The sequence below is a fragment of the Cynocephalus volans genome, chromosome 6, assembly GCF_027409185.1.
Source record: "Cynocephalus volans isolate mCynVol1 chromosome 6, mCynVol1.pri, whole genome shotgun sequence".
Taxonomy (NCBI): domain Eukaryota; kingdom Metazoa; phylum Chordata; class Mammalia; order Dermoptera; family Cynocephalidae; genus Cynocephalus; species Cynocephalus volans.
The window spans coordinates 23374938-23400888 of NC_084465.1; the positions used below are offsets into that span (position 1 = coordinate 23374938).

The following is a 25951-nucleotide window of genomic DNA, read 5'->3' on the forward strand; positions in this document are numbered from 1 at the left end:
CTTTCTCTTCAAAGCATGTTTGCTGGATGAATGAACTTTGAAAGTTGCCCAGTCAAAAGCATTTCTTGCCATCGAGACCACAACTCCCAGAATACCACGCTCCCCTTGCGCTGCGGGGAGTAAGGCAAGATTGCCCCAGCACACACCGCGCCGGATCCAGACTACAATTCCCACTACACTCAGGGGCTCCTGAAACCTTGTCAAACACCACCTGTTGCCATAGCATCCGGGTTCAGGCCAGCCAATCCGAGCGCCCCTGCCGAGTAGAGGCGGGCCGATCGCCTCTCCGACCAATCCGAGGCATTTTTGTTTTGGCGCGTGACCGGAGGAGGCGGGAGCGCAGAACCGGCGCCTTCTCCTTGCTGGTGGGGTCGTGGCCTTGCTCCCGCTGCGGGAGGAGAGGCTGCCGGCGTCTCCGCGCGCGTGAGTGCGCCTGGAGCCTGAAGCCCTCGTGGGTCCGCGCTAGGTCTCTGCGGGGGCAGAAGCAGGAGCCATGGGCGGGACCGCCAGCACCCGCCGGGTCACCTTCGAGGCGGACGAGAATGAGAACATCACCGTGGTGAAGGGCATCCGGGTGAGTGCCGGTGGGCGGGAGGAAGGTCAGAACTCGAACTTGGACCCCAGTGCCCGGGCTTTTCCAGGACCCACTCAGCCTGGCTGGTCCCGTTCTAGCTCTTGTTTTGTCCAGCCAGAATCCCAGGTCTCTGGGGAAAAGCCGGGAGTTTCAAGACTTGGGGCATTCATTCAGAGAGAGCTCCTGGTTGTGTGCCCAGTGCTAGGCACTGTGCTGGGGCGCGTGGGGGATGCCAGGTTGAATTGGAGCCGCCAGGGGCTCACTGCCTTGTCCTAACCATACACGCACTCGTTGGGGAACGTTATTTGAAACTCCTGCTTCATTGTATCTATCTGTGAAATGGGTCTTGACTTAGTACTCCTGGGTTCAGGACCCAAACTCTGCTTTTCCACTCCTCATGTCGTCTCTCTCGGGGTGAATTGGCATTTTAAAGAGCGCCTTTATTTGCTTTCTGTCGTGTAGTGCTCTCCCCCTGATGCCACCCCTTCCCCAACACACTCACACACCCCCAGCTCTGCAGCCTTTTCTGGCCTGCGTGGGGTGACTTCTGGCTTCCTTCACTTTCACTTGATGTCTCGTCTTTCCCAGGCGCCTCCTCTGGGGCCTGCTGTGCCTTTGTTTTGGACTAGGCCCAGTTTCTTCAAGGCCTTGTGTCTGCCAGACTGATAGGGGCCGAGATAGGTTTGCAGTTTTTCAGACCAGTGTAAGTAATATAGTTAGTTCTGACGGAGACGTTGTAGAGAATTTTCTTATGCCCCGTGCCTGTACTTGATACATAAACAGAAAACTTGATTTTTCTCTAGGGTGTCAGTACAAGCACTAACTTCATTAACACACTCTTCGCTGCACCTGAATTTGGAACCTCACATTTTTTGGAAGTATGATCCCTGAACGTATAAAATAAAGCAATTTCGACTTCAGAAAGTTTTATAATAACTTTATATATTTTTTCCTCTATTATTACACAACCAGCATAAATGAATTAAATGTGTAAATTATTTTTAGCATTTGTTACTAGGAATTAAAACTTCTTAAATATTTGAAGTGTTTATAAACTTTTTCTTCTGAAACTGTTAACCTTGAGAAGAATTTATTAAAGTTTTCTTTATAGAAACTCAGACTGTTGAACTCAGTTTTTGGTCTGTGACCAGTATTTCTTTATATCATATTAATTAATGGTAGTACTACAGTTTGTAATAAAATATTGAGGCTGCATTCTTTGCAGTATTGTGGTTTAGTTGGCAGTACTCTTTGGAGTAAAATAAAAATCATTGTAAACTCTTGTTTTATGCAGAGATTTTTAAAAATCTTGCCTTTAGGCCTCAGGTGTCAAAAAAGAATTAAAAGAATCAGCAAAATAAGTTTTGGGTGAGAAGACATTGGTTAGAAAAATGTATAAATCCATGTTCTCTTGCTCTAGTACAGAAACAGTGATGACAGCAAACAAAATTGAAAGAGAGTTTGGCCACAGCACAGAGATTCATGTTAAATATTAGGTAAGGTTGAATAGGATAAGTGTGACAATAGGAATATGTATTCTGTTAAACTGGAAAGACTGTCTAAAAAACCTTTTAAAGGAAATTTTTTAGAAAAGAAACTATGCCCTTTTGCTACACAACTTGACAGAAGCATTCTTCATTTTTTTTCTTTCTCCTGTAGTACATTTTCTCTACATTGTTACAATTCAAGCACGTACTATTTTAACCGCTATGCTTTTCTTTAGAATTTACCCTTCACGTGGAATGCCCTGGCACTGTTTTCTGTTGCTTCAAATCCTTTTTCAGGTATGATTTACAGTCTCTCAGAGCTTCAGTTTTCTCATCTGCAACATGATGAGGCTGAGTACATCTCTCAGATCTCTGATCTTTTTCAGTTCTGAAATTCTGTGAGTCTCGTGGCACTGTAAGTTTCTTGTGGCCATAATCAGCCCATTCAACTGGCATGCTGTTGAACTGTTGAGTACTCAGAGGTAATTCTGATTTCTTTGAGATCATGGTCAAAAGAACATCAATTTGGAATTAAACAGTGCAGTTTAAATCTCAGGCTAGATATTTATCAATTGCAGTTCTCCCCCGATTGCTTGTTTGATTTTTGTTTAGGTCTTTTGTAGATGTTTTTCAGTTGGTCTTTATATTTTTCTGAGCTTGAATTAAACAGGCCTCAGTTCAAATCTCAGGTTAGGTATTTATTAGCCTGTGGCCTTGGATAAGTCACTTCTCTGATAATATTTCCTTTTCCATAGAGAGTAATACCATCAATTCCCTTGATTGGTTATGGTAAGAAGATGAGGTAAGGTATTTAAAGCACTTTGCATGTTGTAGATTTTCAATAAAAGGCAGCCATTGTTATGATGGGGTTCCTTTTACATCTAAAATTCTGTTTCTTTGAAAGTGCTGTGTAGGAAAGAGCATGTGCTTTTGGAACCAAGCAGACTTGGGTTTGGATTCTAGCTCTGCCTTTTGCTAGTTGTGTGGCTCTGGACAAGTCACTTTTTTAAAAAAAACATTTATTTTTTTAAAAAGATTACCGGTAAGGGGATCCCAACCCTTGACTTGGTGTTATCAGCACTGCGCTCTCTCAAATGAGCCAACTGGCCATCCCTACATAGGGATCCGAACCCGTGGCCTTGGTGTCATCAGCATCACACTCTCCCAAGTGAGCCACAAGCCGGCCCAAGGACAAGTCATTTTTGATTGTGTTTCCTTATTCAATATATCTACGTAATGCAACCAACCTACTTGTGAGAATTTGACATAATATATGTAAAGCATCTAGCACAGTGTCTTTGACAGTGTTTGCACTTATAAGTAGTCATTAGAGCTGTTCAAGAGAGTGGATACTTAAACTTATATGAACCTAAAATAGATAAAAATAAGAGCATGTTGTGCTCCCACCTAAAGATGTGTGGATTGGGAAATGAGAGTCCCGGGTTCTGCCTGGATTGCCTGTGTGATTTTTGTCTAGGTCTTTTGTAAATGTTTTTTAGTTGATCTGTATATTTTTCTTGGCTTGAAACAGTTACCTTGTTTCCTTCTGAGACATGAGGAAGAATAAGAAACAACGTTCTTAATATGTAAGTGAGCCATGTTTTTAGATAAGTTGGTTAAATCGTGGTGCTGATGAGACCCAAACTTCAGTTTTGAGTTGCAGATGGGTTAGTTCAACTTGGCTGAATAGGGTTAGTTCAACTTGGCTGAATAAAACTTTCCAACTTTGCCCAATTGTCTTAACATTTATGTCTGTGGTTGTGAGAAACCAGAGTGTACCAGTGCAACGATTCAACAATCAGTCACTGCTGGAGCATCAGTTCTGTGTTCTGTTTCACTTAAAAGGATAGTAATTTCATCTTCATTTATCTTAATGTGTAAAGAATAACATTTAGTGAGCAACATAAGGCTTTCAATAACTAGGTTGAGTTTAATAGATCATGTTTTTTTTCACATTTTTTTTGCTGAGGTTCTAAATAGCAAGTGAAGGACCTACGTACAGTTTTAAGTTTAAAGTTTCTTCTCACCTACCAGGTGTTATTTTCATGGTATTTATAGGGTCTTATTTTTTTCCTTTATCCTTAGCAATTGATAGCTTTTCTCTCCTCTTCCATGAAATAACCCATATTCTTATACCAGATTTTGGCTTCGAATCTGAAACTACTCATATGGGTTGAATGAAAGGCCACCCTCTTGCCTTGCCCTCCTCTTCAAGCCTAAAATTGCTAGTGATAGAAAGATCGAGCATTTTCATTATTCATTTTACATGTGCTTAATAGGATTTTTGTGAGCACCTGCTGTGCCTGCTTGGAAAGTATGTGTGCAACTCAGTCTTCCATAAGTTTATCTGAAACATCAAAGCTGTGAGTGAACTCTCCTAGAGCAAATGTCAACTTCAATGAGTATCATTTTCAAAGTAATATTTATCATGCTTTCCAGGCATAAACGAATCTCTGCAGCTGGCCTTGAGGTTGCAAGCTGAAATTCACAGAAGCCAGTTATGGCAGTATGGATACTTATATAGAACACAACCCCTGCTTTGGGAAATGTTGGCAGTTGAGGCCCCTAAATAAAGAGATTACTTAATGTGGGTTGTTATTGAGGATTCTGTAGAGAGTATGTTAGCAGGGACTGCAAATTTGGTCAGTCATTGGGATTGTCGAGGAATGTTGTACAAGTAATTGAGTTAACTAGTAGATGAGTGTTTCCCTTCAGCTTTAGATTTCATGAATCTCTTGGGCAGAGTACTATCTTCAGCTTTCTAGGATTTTATAAAGACAGATGTTCATGGTTTCTACAAATGACAAATGCAAGGAAACACAAGTGACAAACTACAAACATAAGCTAAGAATTATTTATTTTATATGTACCTATGTGTGTCATTTCCCCCTCCCTCTCACAACCTTAAGTAAGTATTTGCGAGTAATTTCTCCCAAATAATAATGGCAGTTTTGGGAGCCTGTGTCTTAAAATGGTAGTTGAAAAGCAAACCCTTAACCTTCCAGAAAATGACCTATACTATGTGGAAGGAAGACAGAGAAAAATGGGTCTGAGTTCTTTAATTATATAAGATACATCTGGGAGAAGATTAGAAAAACTCTTATAGAGGTGGGGATCTGATTTGTTTCTCTCACGTGGTTCTTAACTTTTTTTTGAGTAGGGCAACTTAAACAGAATTCCCCTCCTTTTACTCTGTTCCTTGGGAGTAGAAATACTTTGTCTCACCCAGTCTCCTGTTTCTGAGAAAATACTGGATTCTGGATTGGTGGGTGGTGTGTTGGTACTAATTTTGGATAAGACCAGACAAGTTGGGTAAGAAGAGATGAGTGGGAAGACTATAGAAGTTGACACACATTTTTCCCTCTTTTCTGGAGTGCATTGGTAGTGAGTAGTATAAATTTAAACTTGGCAAGCCCCATTTGCTTAAATTTGTCTTTAGGAGCAGTAGGGAATAGGGTGGACAGCCAAGGTTAGTGGACTGAATGTCGGCAGGCCTGCTTCTGTTGATTGCCTGTTACATTAGAACACTGGTTCTTAACTTTATTTCATAGAACACTCTGAATCTGTAAGTTGTGGACTCAGAACAGGGCAATAAGCAATTTTGCATACATTTGCAAGATTAATTCATGGACTGCTGAGCCCATGGATCTCAGTGTGGAATCTCAGCATCAGTGTGTGTGTGTGTGTGAGTTATTTCACCATTCTTTGCTACAAGTGATTTCTGTATATTGCACTTGCTATTTGCCTTGATGGAGATTCCAGAGATGGCTGGGAGGCAGGTGTAGAAGGTGTAGGTCAGTAAATAGGAACAGGATTTTCTAAATGAAGTGCCCTGTTTAAGGAAGGATGTGTTTCCTGAATCAGTTGCTTCTTACACAGAGGCTGCTTATCCAGCTGTTGCAGAATCTTATGTTGTACTTTTGACCCCTCTTTTGGGTCAGTTTCCTTCACAAAGAAGAGTTCTACAGCTACAGATTGTGTGTATGACCCTGGCCAGCATCTGTAAATCTTGTCAGCTCCCTCACAAGTGAGTACCCCTGTTCACAGAAGAGATCAGGTTAGTGTGCAGGTCTGAACTTACCACTGCAACTGGAAGGTCATCTCAGACAGAGCATGTTAACTTTAGATAAATAAGATAACACAGCACCACTATTGGCTTGTATCAACACAGCCGTGAACAGACTGCTGGGGATAGGATAATAGCACTCGGAGTCAGCAGGGTCGCAACTGTGGACTGCCATGGTTGCTCCTTTGGACGGGCCTAAGAATACAGTTGTTGAATGATTGTAAGAACAAAAGAAGGATGTTGACTCTCAATAAGGCAACCCTACAATATGTTTATCCTGCGCTCCTTTGGATGACATGCTTGTAAATTCCCTGAACTATAACCAAGACTGCATTGGGAAATGTTTTGAATTGATGTTAGCATCTGAGAAGCCACAAAAAGGAATAAAAAGTTAACAAGAAACAGTTAGTGATTAGGTTGAAAGAGACGTTCCACTTTTACTGCCCAGAGAACATAGATAGAGATAATGAATGACTTATGTATGCACATCAAGACTTACGCAGCTGCTGCCTGCAATAGCTGTAGTCCTAGTCCTCTATACTGTGTTGAGAAGGAGCTCAGTACAAGCTCAGGCCCAGCTGATGTGAGTGAACCAAGTTGAGATAAAAATCAAAGTCCCCATGGCTGGAGCTGTATGGGTAATAGCTATACCAAATGTTTGTATAGCCAGTTATAGTTTATGATGCATAAACTACAATCCTTATAACACCTGGGGGTAAATATTATTTTCATTTTTCAGATGAGGGAAGTAAAGCCCATTGAGGTGACTTCCCTACGGTTGCATAGCTAGTAGGTTGCTGTGCTTTTCCCTCTATTCTGGGCCAGCTTTTTTTTTTTTTTTTTTTAAATCTTTCAAGGGATGATATTTTTGTGGCTGCTTTGGGGATTGGAAGGACTTTCTATAGTAGTAATTTTGAAAGTAGCAATAGATAGTACAAGTGTATGAATTTTTATGAGAAGTAGATGAAAGTGGTATTTAGAAGAATGGGTGGCCTGTCTCTAATAAAGGTGGTTTATAGCTAACTGTTTTTAACAAACACATTCACTTTCTAATTAGGTAGAATATATGTTTAGAGTATTTGTAGTTCTTTGACTTTGGCTTGAAATATAAATTAAAATATAAAATTATATAATTACACACATAAAAATTTTATATAAGCTGAATTAACTTTATATATATATTAGCATTATACACATAAGTTATATTGGGCATATAACAGTGTTATAGTATATTGTGACATACTATATTATATAGAATGTATGATATGTAGTATATATAAATTAAATGAGCTGTATATATATTATATATCAGTTAAAATAGCTTTAAGATTCTAAAAATGAAGGCTTATTTTTATCTCTAAGAGGAAGTGATATATTTATATTATATATGTGGAATTGAAGGAGTGTGTTGTTTAATAGTAGAGGAAGTGTTGGATTAGAGATTGGGGGTTACTGCTTCTGGTCTTGATGCCCCCAGTAACTGGATGTTACTCAGGGTCTCTTTTTTTCCTCACCTGTTAATTGAGGGGATTGGATTAAAAAAAACAGGGTTTTTTCCTAAGATGTATCTCAGTTTTGCAGTTGAGTTTCAGTAACATTCCCAGTGGCTGTCAGTTGTTAGAAAAGATGCTGCTGGCCCTAGCATCTTCAAATAGAAAGTCCTTGGTACTTTTCACTTGTCTTTCAAGAAAGGAGTCATGGGCTTTTCCTTCGAAGAGTACAACTTTTGAGCTGAGGTCTTTCCCTTTGCCATCTCACCTCCCTTCTGATTTGGAGGTATAAATAACTGTTCAGGTACAAACTGTTTTGTTTGCTAGTGTATCCCAAGGACCTTGATTAATTCCTGGCCTAGTAAACATTTGTTGAATGAATGGCTCACTAATATACAGGGGCTCACAGTTTCATGGAAAGGCAGAAAGGCAAATTCTCGTGCTGTCATTGGAGTGCTGTAGTGGAGGTTTGTGCAAGTACAGTGGGCACAGGAAGGGTAGCTTGGGTAGGCAGGGTTGGAATGGAATGGGGAACCGGTTTGGTCAGTGATGGCTAAAGGATGTTTGAACTGGATCTTGAAAGGTGCCTCCCTCCCAAGGCACCGGGAGAGAAAGCAATGTAGGCGTGTGTAATGTAGGCAGGAGATGGCAGCAGAAAAAAAGCCACGTGTAGGTTAGAACAGGGTATGAAGTATGAAGGGAAAAACTGCAGGAGTTGAGGTTGGAGAGCTAGGCTATCACCAAATGATGAAGTCTTGAGTGCCATACCAAAAAATTTGGACTTTCATGTCAACAGAAGGTAGCTATAGAAGGATTTGAAGTAGGGGTTGTCATAATCAGATTTGCATTTTAGGAGGATTATTAATGGTACCATGAATTAGGGCAGGAGAAATGGGATAGGGGAAGAGATGATGAATTCGTTAATTATTTAGGGGCTGAGTAAGTCACAGCTGAGAGAATGAGGGAGAAAGAAGAGTTGAGGCCAAATCCTGTGTTCTGATTTAGGAAGCTGGGTGGAGGTGGTGTCATTAATGAGGTAAGGAAAGCATGAGGAAGAAGAGATTTTTTGGAAAACCAAGTTCAGTTTTTAAAAATTTTTTATTATTTATTTTTAAAATTTTTATTGAATCATGATTATACATATTTTGGGGGTTCAATGTTGACATATGTTGATCATATCAATATTACTTGCTTACATATTGTTACAAATTATACTTACTCTTTATGCTCATTGTCTAATCTCCCCCATCCCTCTCTCCCTTCTCCCTCCCACCTCTGATAACCCTAGATTTCTTCTTTCCTTCTGAAAGAGTAATGGTTACTCTGTTGATTTGTTGCCTAGATGATCTGTTCAATGCTGAGAGGTGTGTTCAGGTCCCCCAATATTATTGTAGAGCAGATATGCTTCTGTCTCTCTGGAATGGGATTGTGGAAAGAAGCATCCTCTTTTCTTCAGTCTCTGTTGGTGACTCTTGTTGTGTCAATGCACCACAGTGGCTAGGGGACTGTCTGCACTGTGGTGGCATCTAGTCGCTTTCGCCGCAACCGTGGTTATTGTGGTGGCTGTGGTGGGCCACCCAGATGGAGGTGATGTTTTTTGGCCTGCTCCTTACCTATTTGCTGGTGGCTCCTGGCTCCATGGCTTAGGACCCCAGGCAAGCCCTGTGTGGCACTGGTGGTGTGCTGGTTGTGGGAGGAGGTCAGGTCCTCAGCTCTATGCCTCAGGACCCCAGGTGGGCCCTGTGCCAAGTTCAGTTTTGACATGCTGGGCGTGAGGTGCTTTTGGTCTGTTCAAGGGAAGGTGTACATTAGGCAATTCAATGTATAGTCCTGGTTTTTGGGATACAGGTCTTCGACTGGAGAGAATGGATTTAGAATTTGTTAATTTATAAACAGCAGTTAAAAATCAAGGGATTGGAAGAGAGCACCAACAAGAGCACGTGGAATAAGAAGAATATATGGAAAAAGAACAGAATGTGGGGCCCTGTAGCATTTAAGGAGAGGTAGGAGAGGGGAAGCCTGCAAAAGAGATAAGACATGGCTAGAATCCTGAGAGAACCAGGTCAGTTGGGATGTCAGAAAAAGCCAAGGGGTGGGGGGGGATTTTCAGAAGAGGGAAGTGACCAAAGGTGTTAGATACTAAATAGAAGCCTTAAAAACAAAGTGCTTTATAGATATAATATATATTTAATATAAGTAAATTTATAAAAAGTTATTGTTTTGGCCACTGTGACTTTTTCCAGAACACTTTCACTGCTGCACTGGGAGTCAAATAGTGAGTTGAGGAAGTGAACATTGGAAGAAAGTCCTTGGTACAGGATGGGGATCACCCACTTACTAGACCTGGAGACCCCGGGGTCCTTCTTGATGACTTGTGCTTTACTCCCACGTCTAGTGAGACACTGAGCCATAGTGAAGAGGGATGTTGGGGTGTGACCTCAAGACTCAGGTTGCCTGGGTTTGAGTCTTGGTCATGTTATTGATATAATCTAGCTGTGCTTCAGTTTCCACACCTATAAAATAGAGAAAAGTATCTATCACGTAGGCTTGTTAAGGATTTAAATGAGTGAAGTGCTTAGTCTTGTGTAGTACCTGGCATATAAAAAACACTCAGTGCATGTTAGTTATTTTGAATCCTAAATGTCTTTTGAGTGGCATATAATAAGCACTCAGTGAATGTTAGTTATTTTGAATCCTAAATATCTTTTGAGTATGTTCTCCCCAGGATGACCATAATAGCATTTTTTCTTAAACAACTTAATTGCAGAGTAATTTATGTGCCATGATATTCACCTGTTTTAAGTGTCCAACACTTTTTAATATTTTTTCTTACTGAATTGTGCAACATAACTACAAATCAGGATGTTTTCAACATTCCAATAAGATCTCGAGTCCATTTACATTTAATCCCGGTTTCCATACCAGTCCTAGGCAACCACTTATCTACTCTCAGTCTCCATAGAGTTGCCTTCCTGGGCATTTTATAGAAATAAGGATCATTTGTGTTTGGCTTCTTTCATTTAGCATAATGATTTTTAGGTCCATCCATGTTGTAGCATATATCAGAACTTCATTCTTCTTTACTGCTGAATTGTATTCTATTGTATGGATATATAAAGTTTTATTTATTCATTTACAAGTAGATAGACATTTGTTTGTTTCCACTCTTGCTATTATGAATAACGCTGCTATGAACATTCCCGTGCAAGTCTTTGTGTGGACATATGCTTAATAGCTTCTTAATTGGTTCTTTAGCCTCCTTCAGGGGTTCTGCTTCTGTTCTTGTCCCTCTCCAATCTGTTCGTTACACTACAGCCAGTGATCTTCCTCAAATGTAAATCTGATCTTGTCATTATCCTGCTTAAAATCTTTCAGTAGTGCTCAAGCACCCTCAGAATCAAATTTAAACTCTTCAAATCCAAGAGCTTGTTATGTCTTCATAATCTGAAATCTCCTTTCCTCTCCACCTTCTCTTTCACCGTGCCTTCTGTCCAGTTTCCTGCTTTAGTTATTCTTTTATTTTTTCATTCATATCATTTCATTCTTTCATTTAACCAGTCTCAACCAGGCTTATTGAGGCTCTGGGTATATATAAAAGGACAGCCAAATCCATGCTTTCATGGAACTTTCTTTATAGTGTGAAAGGCAGACAGTAAACAAGAAAACATCAGATAGTGGTAAGTACTATGAAGAAAATAAAATAGATGATGTGGTAGTAACTGTGGAGCTGATGACTCACATCTCCGGGCCCGAGTGTTCCTCAGAGCCTCCACCCTCTTGCCAACTGCCTACTTGATATCTCCACTTGATATCCCTGTTGTCATCAATAGCAGCATTATTCATAATAGCAAGAATGGAAACAAACAAATGTCTATCTATTGGTGAATGAATAAACAAAACTTTATATATCCATACAATAGAATACGATTCAGTAATAAAGCAAAATGAAGTTCTGATACATGCTACATTATGGATGGACCTAAAAATCATTATGCTAAGTGAAAGAAGCCATACTTAATGTGGTTCCCTCATCCTGGAACACTTATGCTACTCCATCTCTTTCTAACTTCTATTCATCTGTGCCTTGCTAGTCTTCCTAGACATCCTTCTCCAGCCCCAGCATCACAGACTGGCTAAATGTGCTGCCCATTATGCTTTCTATGTACTTCCATTACAGGCTGACTGACTCAAGTAGCATGTTATATTTAAATGCCTGATGGTTGTCTGCTTAGTCCACTTTCCACTCCACTTTAATCAACTTGATAACTTTGAGTACTCAAAGTCTAGCCTAGTTTCTGGCACATAGTTGGTGCATAATAAAATCTGTTGAAAGAGCAATTATATGTGGTTGGCCTTGAATGGGAGAGACTGAGGGTGGGAGGAGCACCTTTCCTTTGAGACTGAAGGAAGGAAGACCCTAAGGCCTGATAATGCGTAAATAAGTTTGTAGGATTTGGCGAAGAAAGTTGAAGGGGTTCTGATGGCTTACATTTTTTCAGAGATTGCACTTTAGTGCACAGTATAAAATGAGGAAAATTCTTTATAATGAGCAATTAGCAGTGAATTGGAAGAAAGAAAGGAGTAGCAATGTGGGGTACATCCTGAAATCTTAAAACTATTCTTACTTCTAGTTTTATAGCTATTAGTTTTAGCCTAATTTCTTTAGGCCATTCATTATACATATTGATATGGATGACTATTACACAGGTTTTCTTTCTTGTTCTTTTATAATTGATTCTATTTTGATGTTGCTTTTTCAGCTTTCGGAAAATGTCATTGATCGAATGAAGGAATCCTCTCCATCTGGTTCGAAGTCTCAACGGTATTCTGGTGTTTATGGTGCCTCAGGTATTACAGAATTTTAATTTTAGGGTTTTTAGTAGAATTATAAGTGGAAGAAGTTCACTCAGTAGTTGGGTTCTTATGTACTTTGTCTTCTGTTATTTGGATGTTCGGCTTTTTATAGAGAATGCTAGAAATCAGTATCAGCGTTTTTTACAAAACATTTTCTATTAAGAGTGAATCTATTTTCTTTGGAAATTTTGTTTTCTCATCCAACTCCTGAATCCTCTCCTAGGCTTTGGAAGATTCCTTCATATCTTTTCTATGTAAATTGCTTATAAGGATAGTAAGATCTAGGAGTAAATATTTATTAAAAAAAAAAAGTGAACCTAGTAAATATTAATTTACTGTTTCCAAATTGTGAAATATTTCTGATGATTTTATTTTCTAATAAATTTCTTCTATGTTTATAAAAGATTTAGTTTGTCACAGTCAGTCTTAGTTATTGATGAAAAAAATATGGTGTTAAATGATGTCCATAGAGAATTGTTAAGCCTCTTAGGTCCTGCTGGATAAGAGACAAGAAACTTAATTTCCCTTCCCTGTCTTCTCTCCTGCCCCACCCATCTGTTTATTGAACAAATGTTTACTGAGCAACTGTTAATGTGTCCAGTTCTGTTCTTGATACTGCCCAGGTGATGGATGGACATGCTGTTTATTGTGAAATGGCTACAAGGAAATAATTGGGAAGATTAATTTTGGAATAAATGAGATTTTTCTGTATTTATTAGGAAGGGTGGCAGATCTGGCTACAGACTGTGAAATTGAGAAACATGAATGCTGCTCAAATGCCAGCCAAATGGGGCAGTCATGACCTCCTTACTAATCATTAAGTCAGTATTCATGAATTGAGCTTCTGATAGGTTTAGAACAGAGCATACCAAGATGAATAAAAATAGTTCTTGCCATTTTGAAGCTTCTTGTTTAGTAGGATTGTTGAGAAAGATTCATGGTTAATTAACACTAGATAGAAAGTGGGCACTCCCTCCTTGCCGGAAACCCTTGTTTTGGCTTCTGGGCCACACTCTTGGTTTTATTCCCACCTTACATGCAATCCTCAGTCCAGCCTCCTTTGCTGATTTCCACTAAGTAATATTCTGCAAATGTATAGCTTTGAAATCATTATCTAAATGCCTGTGACTCCCAAAATTGTATCTCTAGCCCTGAAATGTCTCTGAAACTCCAAACTTTAATCGACAACTGCCTACTTGAAATCTCTACTTAGTGATCTCAAACTTAACATATTCCAAGTAAACCTATTTATTCTTCCTCACACTTGCTTCTCTCCATCTCTCCCAGTAAATGGCACATGTAGTCAAGCCCCAAACCAGGGACTTATTCTTACATACCATTGGGAGCCACCACTGGGACATGACATGAACTGATATACTTTTTCAAGACTGCGAGGGCCTCTGTGTTCACAGCACAACATAGAGGGACAAGAATTTTTTCATTCCTCCTTATATCAGGCCATTAGTAAGTCTTGTCAACTCCATCTCTAAACCATGTCTGAATATATTACTTTTGGATCCATCTGTACTGCTGCAGCTTCAATCTAGATAATCATTATCTCTTACTGTACCTTCTGCAGAAGCCTCTTAACTGGCCCCTTACTTCCATTCTTGTCCCTATATGCAAATAGTTTATTTTCTACCTGCACCATGAAGTGAAAAAGTCTCCACAAGGCTAACAGGACAGGCTCTTTGCGTTTATGATTTCTCATTCCCATTCTAACCTACCCCAAGGAAAGAACTAAGATTTGCTATGCTATTTTGAAGTGATTTTGCCTTTAGGTTAAGAATGCAATTAGAATATGATTGTATAAATTAACAGAGATTTATTCTTCTTAGAATTGAAAAAATATGTTTATAAAAGTAGAAAGCCTCAAAATTTATGTTTTCTTCAGAGTTTGTCTCATTTAGGGGTTTTAGTTACTATTTAATAATAGATTTCTTATGATTTACGATTTAGATGTGTTATGTTTTCAAGCCTATAAAAATGTATTGATAAAAATGTCACCTGCCTTTTCTTCATTTTTCATTGTCAAGTAAATTATACATTAAATGTGAGTTGAATTTTTAATATTTATTAAAATGCTTTCTTCCTCACAGGACTCTCATCCTAACCAGCCCTAGGCTATTCATATGTGTGAATATAGGGCAGTACAGTTGATGGAGCTAGGATTTCTGTATATGGGAACCAAGTTTTGTCATAAATACAGTTTTGAGAATATATTTTATACTGTAAGAAAGTGAGTTCCTCTGAAGACTTTACTGAAACTATTTTTTGCCCAACCTTGAACCAGATCAATGACTCGTTGCAATAAGTATTTTCATGTAAAGCTGTTTGGGCAAAATAATACACTCTGCGACACACAGCAGATTGTAATGCCACTTTAATAAATGAATGTGCTCTAAAGAACTTAACTGTGTCCTCACTGCCTCAAATTCTTTGCTGCATCATCTCAACTATATTGGTTTGCTTTCATGCCCGATAATTTTTTCTTACTTTACATAAGGAGATGCCATTGCATGTAGCTATAAACTTATCTTTTCATTAACGTCTTGCATCTTTCGAATTTAAAAATCAATGTTAGATATTGATTTTTTCCTTTCCATACTGATCTTTTAGTTTTTCTGGCTTATGGTGAGGTCAGACCTTTCATGTTTGACCCTACCTACTGCTGAAGAAACTGTCCCCAAATCAATATGAAAAAATCAGATAGGAAATGATATCAGGAGGTTATTTGTTGTTTCCCTAAGCTACTAGCAACCAGATGAAAATGATGAATCAGGAAAAAAAAGATAAATGAACTCACTTTTATTATTATCCTCACTAGGCAAGTTTCTCTGTAAATTTCTTGTCATTATGAAAGATAAGAAAGATTTGCTGATTTGTTTTAAGTGTATCACTGAGATCACTAAGTATCTGGCAGCCTTAACAAATTGCAGGAAACCAATTTGAGCAGGAAATAGTACAGCCCAAACTAAACAGCCAATTTAGGGAAACAGATTCATCTATATGTTCTATGTATTTTTCTCCCAGAATCTGGCCCTTCTAGTTATTTTTGAATAGCTCTTTAAGCTCATTTAGACATAGTATTGTAGGGAGAGTTCAAATAAGCTGTGCTCATTCCTTTGACTTGAGTTATGAGAACTGAAGGGAATTGCAACATCTAGGTTTTCAACTCTTAATATATGAAAGTTTGTTGATGCCAGTGTCTCACCTCTGTACTTCTTTGGTGTGGTGTAATGGATAATTTGCCTGATAGTTCCTAATAGGAAAAAATGTATATGCTATTGAATTCAAGGTATTAAATCTAATTCTCTGGTTAGTATATTCTGTTCTTAAAAAGTCTACATTTAATGGGTGGTTGGAGAACTCATATTGCTAGTTCCACCAGTCAACAGGTACTAGCATGGCAGTGATCTTTGACTTCAAGGAAGTACATATTAGTTTGGACAAAGCATATTTAACATTGTAGTGTGTGAATGAGTACTAGTTTAGTACCCTTCACCTGCTCTGTTAATATTTTTGAGTAAGTGAATGAATATGTTAGTGACATAGAATATATAAGAGGTATAGAAAGTGCTTTAGGAATTCAAAGAAAGAGGGTAAGGGGCTTGGGCAGATGGGCCTGCCATCAGGGGGAGTGGACTTTAACTAAACCCTGCGGGTCAGAGGGATGGGAGGGGTGTTGGTGTTAAAGGTATTTGTATTCTTGGCAGAGTTGGTACACAGACCAGATTAATTCAGATGAAGGTGTCATGTAGGGGTCTAATGGATGGGTAGACTGGGGAAGTTAAGGAATTTAATTTTATCCTATAGGGCCTAGGCAGCTAGTGAGCAGCTCCATCTACTTTTAGGATACAAGGTTAGAAATTTGCATTAGTTACTCCTTCAGAAATACCCAGATTTTAGTAACATTTTTATGGCTAAAAATGCAGTTCTGATTTCCTCATTGATATTTTTGTTTTCAGTAAACAAATTTGAATGGTAAGAATATGTATTTTCCACCATAGGACTAAATAAAATCATTTTTATTTTCAGTGAGAAAATAAGCAGCCCCATAAACATTTTTATTTGTCTTTAATTAGCCCTATAGCCAAAAAAAAAAAAAAGTTGCTCTCGGATGCTTGAGGCAGTGTGGCAGTGTAGGATATGACAGGTGATGTCTGAGCAGGGAAGGTGAGATGATACAAGTGGGTTCTTGGAAGGATAATGTGGACAATGAGTTGGAAACTAGAGATGGGGGCGGTAAGCTGCTACATGGTCTAGGTAGAGGTAGCAGAGAGGAACTAGGTGGACATGGTGACTAAGGCTGCATGGCCAGTTAGTGGCAGTTCTTGACTCACCCTTCAGTTCTTTCTGCCCTGGCCTAGGGCACTCTCCTCTGTGTCATTGTGCTGTATTTGTTTTTAAGAAACCAGCAAAAGTTTAAATTTGCTTTATGTTAAAATTGAGAAGGGGGCATAGATAACTTTCTTTTTATGTAACAACAAGTTATTGACAAAATTGTTTATATTCCATGATATCTTGGGATTGTGAAAGGGGAGTCACGCAGAAAAGAAAAACCTGCAGTGGTAGAGAGAAGGAATCCGAGAGAGAAAAGCTTAGCTGGTTTTGAAATGTCAGTGAGTTTTCTTTGACTAGGAAACTCTACCCATTGATTTCCTAGTTAACAGATTAACCGCTGGCCTCAGATGCTTTTTATTAAATCTTCAGGGGCCCCTGCCCTTGTGACTAATGTGGCTTAACTTACTTTGCATTAGTGCTAAGGTAGTACGAAATCAAGTGGGCCAGAAATTCTCTACTTGTGCCTAAGTTACTAGAAGGAAGCATCTATTTTGTTAGGTGCATCGCATAATGTAAATTAGAAATATAGTAATGCTGTAGAATCACAGTACTCAGGAACTGGAAGTTAACTCAGGAGTTACTTCCTCATAACTTCAGTGGCCGTGGGGAAAAAGGAGAGAAACTGTTTAAAGAAACTGCCAGTTTTGCTGCAGTAGATGTTGGACACCACTGTGAATTGTGGAATAGTAGATTGTATTTTCTCATAGAACAAGTGTTGTTATTACTGGGTGTAACAGTCAAGCAAATCTTGGATATCACCAACAATACATTTAAAAAAATGAAGATAAAAAACAACTATAACTTTTGTAATCATGCAAGATTTATAAAATAAAATATCTGACATTGGTTATTTAAACAGCTCTAATGGGTTATTCAGTAGAGGACATATAACACATAAAACTTTTTGATTTAAATTTAATATGCCAGTTGTAAAATAAACTAACAAAATTTTTGCCTTTCTTGGAATTTGACAGACTTTGAGGGCATCATCTGGATTGTCCAGATCTCTTGAAATAAATTGCCCAAGGAAGTTTTCAAATGTACATTTTTCTATTACAAGCAGAAATATTCCAAATCAACTCATTGACCTTCCAGCTGTCAGCCAAATAGTAGGTTATTGTTGATGATGTTGTTTTTCCGTGTAAAAAAACATTTTAAAAAGTACGGTCTGACCCAGCATTTCATTTCTTCCCTTTACTCTTTCCTGTCTCCCTGATTTATTCAGTTACTCGTACAGTGCTCTGTATTAGGCCAAATCGGTGCTACCAGGAACAGTAAGTGCTTTTAAGTCCCTTTTTAATCCTGTCCGGCCCCCAGGGCTACTTGACACTTTGTTGACAGCTGTCATGGTACTTGAGTGTTCCTTGAAAGCCTTGGGAACCCATGTGGATCATTATAGTAACCATCTTCAAACTTTTCCATAGACTTGCTGTGGCATGCTTAAGACAATATTTTGGTTCTGCACGCCTTGGTTCCGCTGAATGAGTGAATTGAAATACGGGTTTTAATTAGCCAGCATCAAATGACTGGAACTTGAAATTACTTTGTTACAGGGTAGTAATGATAACTCTCTTGTTACCGTAAAGATAGAAGGTGGTCATAACAGCTCCCAGATGGTACGGTGGGGAGGTACGTGGCTGCCTAAAGCAGCCCCTGCATGCTCGCTTTGTGGGCAGGCCTTATTTCTTGTGTCAGGTGAGTGAGTGCTGCTGCTTTGTCCTCACTTTGTACACCCTTGCTCCCTTATTATTCACTTACTTTTGCTAGTCCACCCGCATTGTTGCTATAGACCTGCAAGGGACACCCACAGATACCTTGCACTGTATTTGACGGGTAGCTGTGAAGTCTTCCTTTGCATTTTCCATTTTGTGATTTCAGGTTTTACAATTTCTCCCATCCCTGGTGTCATTGCCCTAGTCTGGCCACGTTCTCTCTCTCCTGCTTTGCCCTAACGTTGTCTTGCCCCCTGCCTTCAGTTTTGCATTCCCTGATGTATTTTCACTGCAGCCCTAATAATCTTTACAAAGTATAAATCCAATTGTGTCATTCCTCTGTTTAAAACTTGAGAGGCACCCCCTTCCTCTTAGGAGGAAGTCTAAATCTCTTACAGCAAGGTCCTGTACAACCTATCTCCTGCTTTAGTCTTCTACATCATCTCTCAGGCTCTTCTCTCTCATGTTGAACTTCTGTGTCTAAACATATTGAGGGTCCTGTGCCTCACCTCCTACCTGCTTTTTGTCTGGCTAATTTCTGCTCATTCTTAGGATCGCTGCCTAGAAGTCACTTCCCTAGGAAGCTTTTCCTGATTCCCTGTCTGGGTTTGGTGCCCCTCTTCTGTGGATCCACAGCACTGTGGTATGTACTTTTCCTATCTTAGCACTCATCGCACAGGACTCTAGATGCCCACTTACTTACCCCTTTCCTTTAGGTACCATAGCTTTTACGAGGGGTCTTCAAATAGTTCATGGAAAGATTTGTATTATCTTGTAATTCCATGTTTCACGATTGTTTTGAAGTACTCTCGTATTCTCATTTGTCCTCTCAGGACCTCCTTTCATGGCACTTCTTTCTGCACTGTGCCTTGTTTGGGTGATGATCTCTCTGACAGTATAGGTCTGTGTTTGCTGTAGGTAAACATTGACCAGTTGAGTCTGGATGATTAGGTAAAGTGTGATAGAAGAAAGTCTTGGAGGGTTGAGTAGGTTTCTCTTCCTTCAAGAGGCATTTCCCCATCTTCTCAGTCTGGACTTCCCAAATTGATACCTTTTTGAAGAATTTCCTTTTCTTGTGTCACTAATTCTTGGTACTGATCCTTATTATAGTACACACTTCACCATATTGTAATTACACATTTATTTGTCTGTTTTTCCTACTAGATTTTGAGCCTTTGAGGGCAGGGAGTGTTTGTTACTCATCATCTGTACCCTCATTCACAGTGACTATACAATGTTAGGTGCTCAGTAAATGTTTGTGGAATGAATGAGCTAAAACAGATCAGGTAAGGAAGCCTGATTTGTTTGAGCGCATGTGTCAGCTAGAGAGAGATAAGGAGGAAAATGGGTCTTTCTCTTAGATTTGTTCCATTGAGCATGGGTGTGAGGGTCTTGGTCTGGCTCAGGATGGTGCCCATACAATGCTTTGCCAGTTTCAGGTCTCAACCATAGTAGACCCGAGGAAGCCCTGTTGTAAGAGGCACTTTCTTGAGCACCATCTTGGGAAAAGTATGAGTTTGTAGAGGTGATGGCCAGGGAGTGGGGCTCTGATTTGGAAACACTGATGTGGAGATTCATGTCCCACTCCTAATTACCAATTTAGTTTAGAAAGGAAATAATCTGAGTAGCCTTGCCACGTGTTGGGGAGGGCTGGAGCAAGTTGGGATTGTCCCCTCTAGGATCTTTCCACTTTTAGTACCTGGTACCCTCTGCACTTTCCTTCTCCCTTGGGTCAAAGTCAATTTGACATGAGTCCCTTTGCCTTTGGAATTTTGGGTTAGGTTAGGTTAGAGTGCCTGGGCGTAGGTCTCTGACTTGGGAAAACAGTTCCATTGCCCTGGCTGCCTCCTCTAGGAGGAATCCTTACTTTTTCATGCTGTTAAAGCTCTGGGACACTTGAATGTAGAGCTCCTCTTCACCATACCATCTCCTGGCGGTTGTTCTCATGCTGGATCTCAACTCCTGACTCAAGGATCATAACTTTTTCCATATTGACATCGTGGTCTGCTGCCCTTCCTCACTTCCTCAAGCCCCTGGGGTCAGCTCTTTGAAGCCTGGGGGTTCTGATGTCTGGAAGCTCAGGAACATTGAGGTTTGGTTTGGCTTGGCTTCTGGGTAGGGTTTGGAGGGAACACCCACTGCTTGTGTCCCCTCAGGCCAGTGTGGGGAGGCCTGGGGGACCAGGGAGCTGGCTTCCCTGTGTGTGTTCACACACACACAGAAATATCTGAGTTCTAACTAGCAAAGATAAGAGAAAAACTCTTAAGTATTTGGCTTAGCTCATATGTGCTTTTTTACCCAGTGCTTTTCATTTTTACTTCATTGTCATATGCTATTGTCATAATAATGCACATAACTATCAGATTGGCTTTGCTCTACTTTTTATTTGGTAGTTATACTAAATTCTTTACATGTAATTAGTCTTGCTGTTGACATAATGGTCATCTTGTAACTTTAAAAAGTAAGATAAAATACTGATTGCTGTATGTCACTTTTGAGGATGGACCTGAGGACTATGAAAATCAATTACTATGATCAGGATAGATACCATTTAAATAAAAAATATTAAAGCAGAATATAAGGTCAACAACTCTCCAAAAAGCAATTTTATTGTTTTGTTATGCAAATAGCTAGGTTATGGATTCTGAGTAGTGTTCTTAAAATTATTTAAGTAAATTATTTTAACAAAATGTAATGATTTTAACAAAATACCCCTAACAGCCTTCAGTTTCTTTCCCTTCTTGAAACTCATGCTTTTAGCAAGAAGACGTGGCTTTAACTGCATGCACACTTGCAGCGATCATAAAACAATCACTTCTGTTTTCTTTTTTGCTGGAAGGAAAATGAAGGCTGGCTAAGCAGTCTTTAATTTTGTGGGACAACACAGATACCCATAGGGCACGATGTCTTTCTTTAATTTTCCAAATAACATGTTGACTTCTCTGGGAATACCATGAGATTGAGTTCATAAACTGCTTTTATGACATCTTTTTAAAACATTACTAAAAATATAGCATTAGTATTTTATCTCAGAACTTTTTAGAATGAGTATTATAAAATTATGGAAAGTTATAATCCTCTTTTCATGATTATTCTTTGATCTATGACATATGTTATTAATTTTTTAATAAAAAATTTTTAAAACATGAACTGTATAATTAAAAAATATTTTTTATCAAGCTTGATAAAGGTACAAATGATAAATTACTTCCTCTAATTCTTTTCTTCCTGTCCTATTAAACATTATACCTCTATGTCAATAGCCATTGTTTCATAACCCATATTCATTTTACCAAAATGACATTTGTAAAAACAACTTAGTAAAACTTAAAAACAGTGATTTTTTAGAAACTACTCATTGTTTATAGGACTTTGAACTGAGACTTTTTTATGGCTGTGACATACAGTATTTTGAAACTACCCTCTTCTCTCCATCCAAGTAAAATTCTTTTAGTTGAACTGTCAGATACCTCCCTAGTACTCAGGCCTGCAGTGTCATTTCTGATGTATACCACAGTAGTTCACGGTAGGCATGCTTTGTGCCAAGCTAAGCAGACCCAGATGGCAGAGGCCAGCTGAAATCATCACCTCTCCTTCCCTGGCAGTGATGCAGTATGATGGTGTGCTTTTGAAACAGGGTTACTGAGGCAACGAACCCTTGTTCTTCAGTGGGAAATGGAGAGGTGGTAGTTAAATCACCCTTGAATAGAAGTGTGTATGTATGTGTGTGGGAGGTGTATGTTTAGTGTTCTGAGAGCTTTTGCCGCTTCATAGTTGTGTGATCTTGGGCAAGTTGTCTCATTTTCTTCCAGGATAAAATGGGGAAATGAATGCCAATTTCATGTGGTTTTCATGGACACTAAATACGATGATGTAGGAAGGTGCTGAAATAAAACATGTGATCAATAAATATCCCTTTCTTTTTTTCTTCTTTAACATAGCATCCAGGGCCACAACTTCACTGCCACCTTTCACCTGCTCCAGGTTGATTTTTCCCAAAGTGAACTACTTTCTGTCAACCCTCTTTGCCTTTCACTTGGTTTTCTGTGCTCTTGTTCCAAGAAACATTTATTTACTTAGTACTGGCTATGTGGCAGACACTGTACCAAGTTCTGGGGTTTCAAAGATGAACAGAAAAGAGCAATGTGGTATGAAATGTAATGGAGATACACATGTAGCATAGAGGATTGATTAAGGACTAACTACCTGGAGAGGTCAGAGTAGGCTTTGTGCAAGTGGTGGTGATGCTTGAGCTGAATATTGAAGGATGATGAGTAGGAGTTTAACGATCAGATGTGATGGCCGTGGTGTGGTGGGGGTGATGGGAAGGTGGTAGGGCATTTCCTTGGAGAAGTAATGCTGAGTGCAGTGGTTAAAATTGTAATGGGCTTGGTGATTTCTGGGAATTATAACTAGTTATGTTTATTTGAATTGCAGGTATTTAGTGGGAGATGCGGGTACAGGGGGTAAATGTGGATGAAGTAACAAAACTAAGGAGTGTAGATTTGCTTCCATAGGAAATTCCTTTATCCCTATGTCTTCATACCTTATGTTAACTAATTAGTTGTGTGTATGAGTGAGAGAGAGGAGAGAAGAGATGACCTCGAAGATTTCCTTATCAAACTTTTCCTGATCCTATTTATCTTGCCTTCCTCTAAACTCATATGGTATTTTGTCTATATTTTTCTCTTGGTGGTTCACTACTTTCTACATTTTAAGTTAGCTACTTTTTTCGAACTATGTTAGCACCTTTACTACCTTTGAGGACAGAATGCATACCTGCAAGTCCCTGCTTCTTTTGTGACCTATACAGCCTCTGCCTCACCTGTAGAAGGTGCTCAGGAAACAGTGGACAATGAATGAATCAATGGAAGGGCCCGTGAGCATCCTCACCTTCTTCAAAATATTTTTGACTTCAAAAACATTGTTTGATGAAAGAAGCCAGTCACAAAACAACACACACATACTGTATGATCCCATTTATATGAAATGTCCAGTATAGGTAGATCTAGAGAGACAGCAAGTAGGTTAGTGGTTGCCTAGGGCTGGCGATGGTGTTGGTGGTGGTAGCAAAGACACGAAGTTGCTGCTGATGGTTGCACAATTCCATGAGTATACCAAAAACCATTGTGTTGTACACTTTAACGGGTGAACTTTATGGCATATAAATTTTATCTCAATAAAACTATGAAATACTTTTGAAATTCTATCAGATTTTTAAAAAGTATCCTCAAATGCATTTTCTTTTTCTGTTTCCATGTTACCATATAAAGTTAGGGACTTGCATTATAATATTTATTAGTATTTAAAAAAATTTTGATTGGGAGCTCATTAACCCTTTCAGAGATGCTAGGGAGTGTGAGAGGGAACTTCTGATGAACCTATGCAGAGTGACCTCATTCTTTCTGTCAAAGGAATACTGCAATAAGTTATTTTAGTTTTAGCAGAGTGGCATTGCTGGATATATTTGAACAGTATATTTTTATTTTTCAAGACTTTGAAGATGTTTGTCTTTAGGGAGTAATGCATTGTTTTATCTTTTTAATAAAAAGACATAGCATTGGCAGTAGAACAAATAGTGCTATTCTGTCACCTTCAGAATAAGAGAGGTAGGTATGGTTTGTTTTTTAGCCTGCTGATCTTGAATTTCTCATTAACAGGTACTTTATAGATCAAGTATGTTATGCTATAGTGTTTCTAAAACCATAATACATAATGGGGTTTTCTTTTTTCTGTAACGTTGTAGGGACTAGTAGTTTCTTTGTTGATGAAACAGCAGGGAGCATCCATTCTGGTGTGCTCATTCATGCAAAATTTAGCCTTCTTGAAAAATGCACAGAGATCATAGCCAAAAGGTATTCATCATCCAATCTATCCACAAGAAGTCTTGAATGAAATCATCATCACATAACTTAAATAAGACAGTTATTTCTTGACACTGTCACCAGAGTAATCCTTTAGGACATTTACCATTATTATGTGTACAGTTTTCTTTTTCGTATGATTGCCAACTATTGTGAAAAATGGGATGCTTCGGATGAATGTTTTGGGGAGGCTGATATGATCTACTTGACCCTTATTTAACAATTTAACACCAGTAATGGCAGTGGGTGGTTCCTCACCATGGATTTGATTGTTACTAGGATTTCTTCAGAGACTCAGTAAGAGCAAAAGCATTACATTTGATTTCTATTGAGTTATCCTGCAACTAGCAGAGTGTGGCTTGGTGCTTCAGCCTGGGGCTGGATTAGGAGGCCTTTCTAAGTATGAATGGAATGACTTACTAGACCAGAGAGAGGCAGAGTCCTCAAGATTAGGTGGGAAGTTCTCCCAGTTGTCCCAAATAGGCCCCCTGGCCCTCTTCTGTGTGACCCAAGAGGTTGTTCAGAGATGCCTATTAAATAAATGCCCAGCTAACACTATCGTTAGGTGAAAGGAGCATGGATGTTGAAAGATATTGTAGCCCTGACATACTGGGCATGGGTTTTCGGCTCTGCCCCTTACTGGTATGTGATGTTGGAGAATGACAGGGCCTACATGCTAAAGCCACGGCTTTCTTGGGCAATTCCCATTATTGGACAAAGGGAGTCAGAATGCATTTTCCCAAAGAAAGATGGGTGCAGCTGAAATAATGTGGTTAGAATAACTCTTCAGTCTTATGGTGGGTTTCTGGTTAACTTGGAAACCCAAATAGCATTTCACTTTTTAATGATGAATATATAAATGAGTTTTGGCACCACTAAGGTGTTGGTGCCTTCCTAAAGCTTTCAGTCCAGGCCGGCTCATCTCTATACAGGTTTTCTGTATGCCTTGTGAGAGGGCTTGAAATGCCAACTTTGGATTCCAACATTTGGATTCCGATATTGTCTCTATATATTTCCAGTTGAAACAAACATTTATATACACATATGCACGTAAATGTATATGTGTATGTGTGTGTTTTTGTCACTTACGAAAATAATGTGTCAGCCACAGATACATTAGTGTGGACATTTTAACAGTCACCCTGTAGTCCCTGAAGCTTTCTCCCGTTTGCTGTTTTGCCCAGGGCTGGACAGTGAAGTGAAGGGGGGTTGTAGTAATTTACTTTTGTAATAGTTTGTATAATTTAGGTTGGCTTTTAGTGGTGGTTTTTTGTTTTTGTTTTTGTTTCTTTTCACTTTAAGAGTGTTAACTATTGCATCCTCCCCCTGCCCCACGGCTTCACCCCCCCCCCCCCCCATTAAACTTTAAGTAGGAGGAAAAATTTAATACATGTATGTGGAACTACTTTCATGGTGTGTCAGTTCATTTTTCAGGGAGGGACCAGAGCCTGTAAAAGTCTGTTGTGGCAGAGTGGAGGCAGTGTTGTGCAGTGAGGGGAGCTTGGGCCTTGGGACCAGCCAGTCTTGAATCATCATAGGTTTCCTTATCTATAAAACTGG

General features: G+C 39.2%; 1 protein-coding gene across 1 annotated transcript in view; it reads left to right on the forward strand.

The window, feature by feature from the left end:
* Positions 1-338: 338 nt before the first annotated feature.
* The window catches only part of CHCHD3 (coiled-coil-helix-coiled-coil-helix domain containing 3), a 290998-nt gene continuing 265385 nt past the window's right edge, over positions 339-25951 (forward strand). The window contains exons 1-2 of the mRNA XM_063099894.1: positions 339-574; positions 12378-12465. Coding sequence (XP_062955964.1) covers positions 494-574; positions 12378-12465 — 169 coding nt within the window. The 5' untranslated portion in view covers positions 339-493. The remainder of the gene's footprint in view (positions 575-12377; positions 12466-25951) is intronic.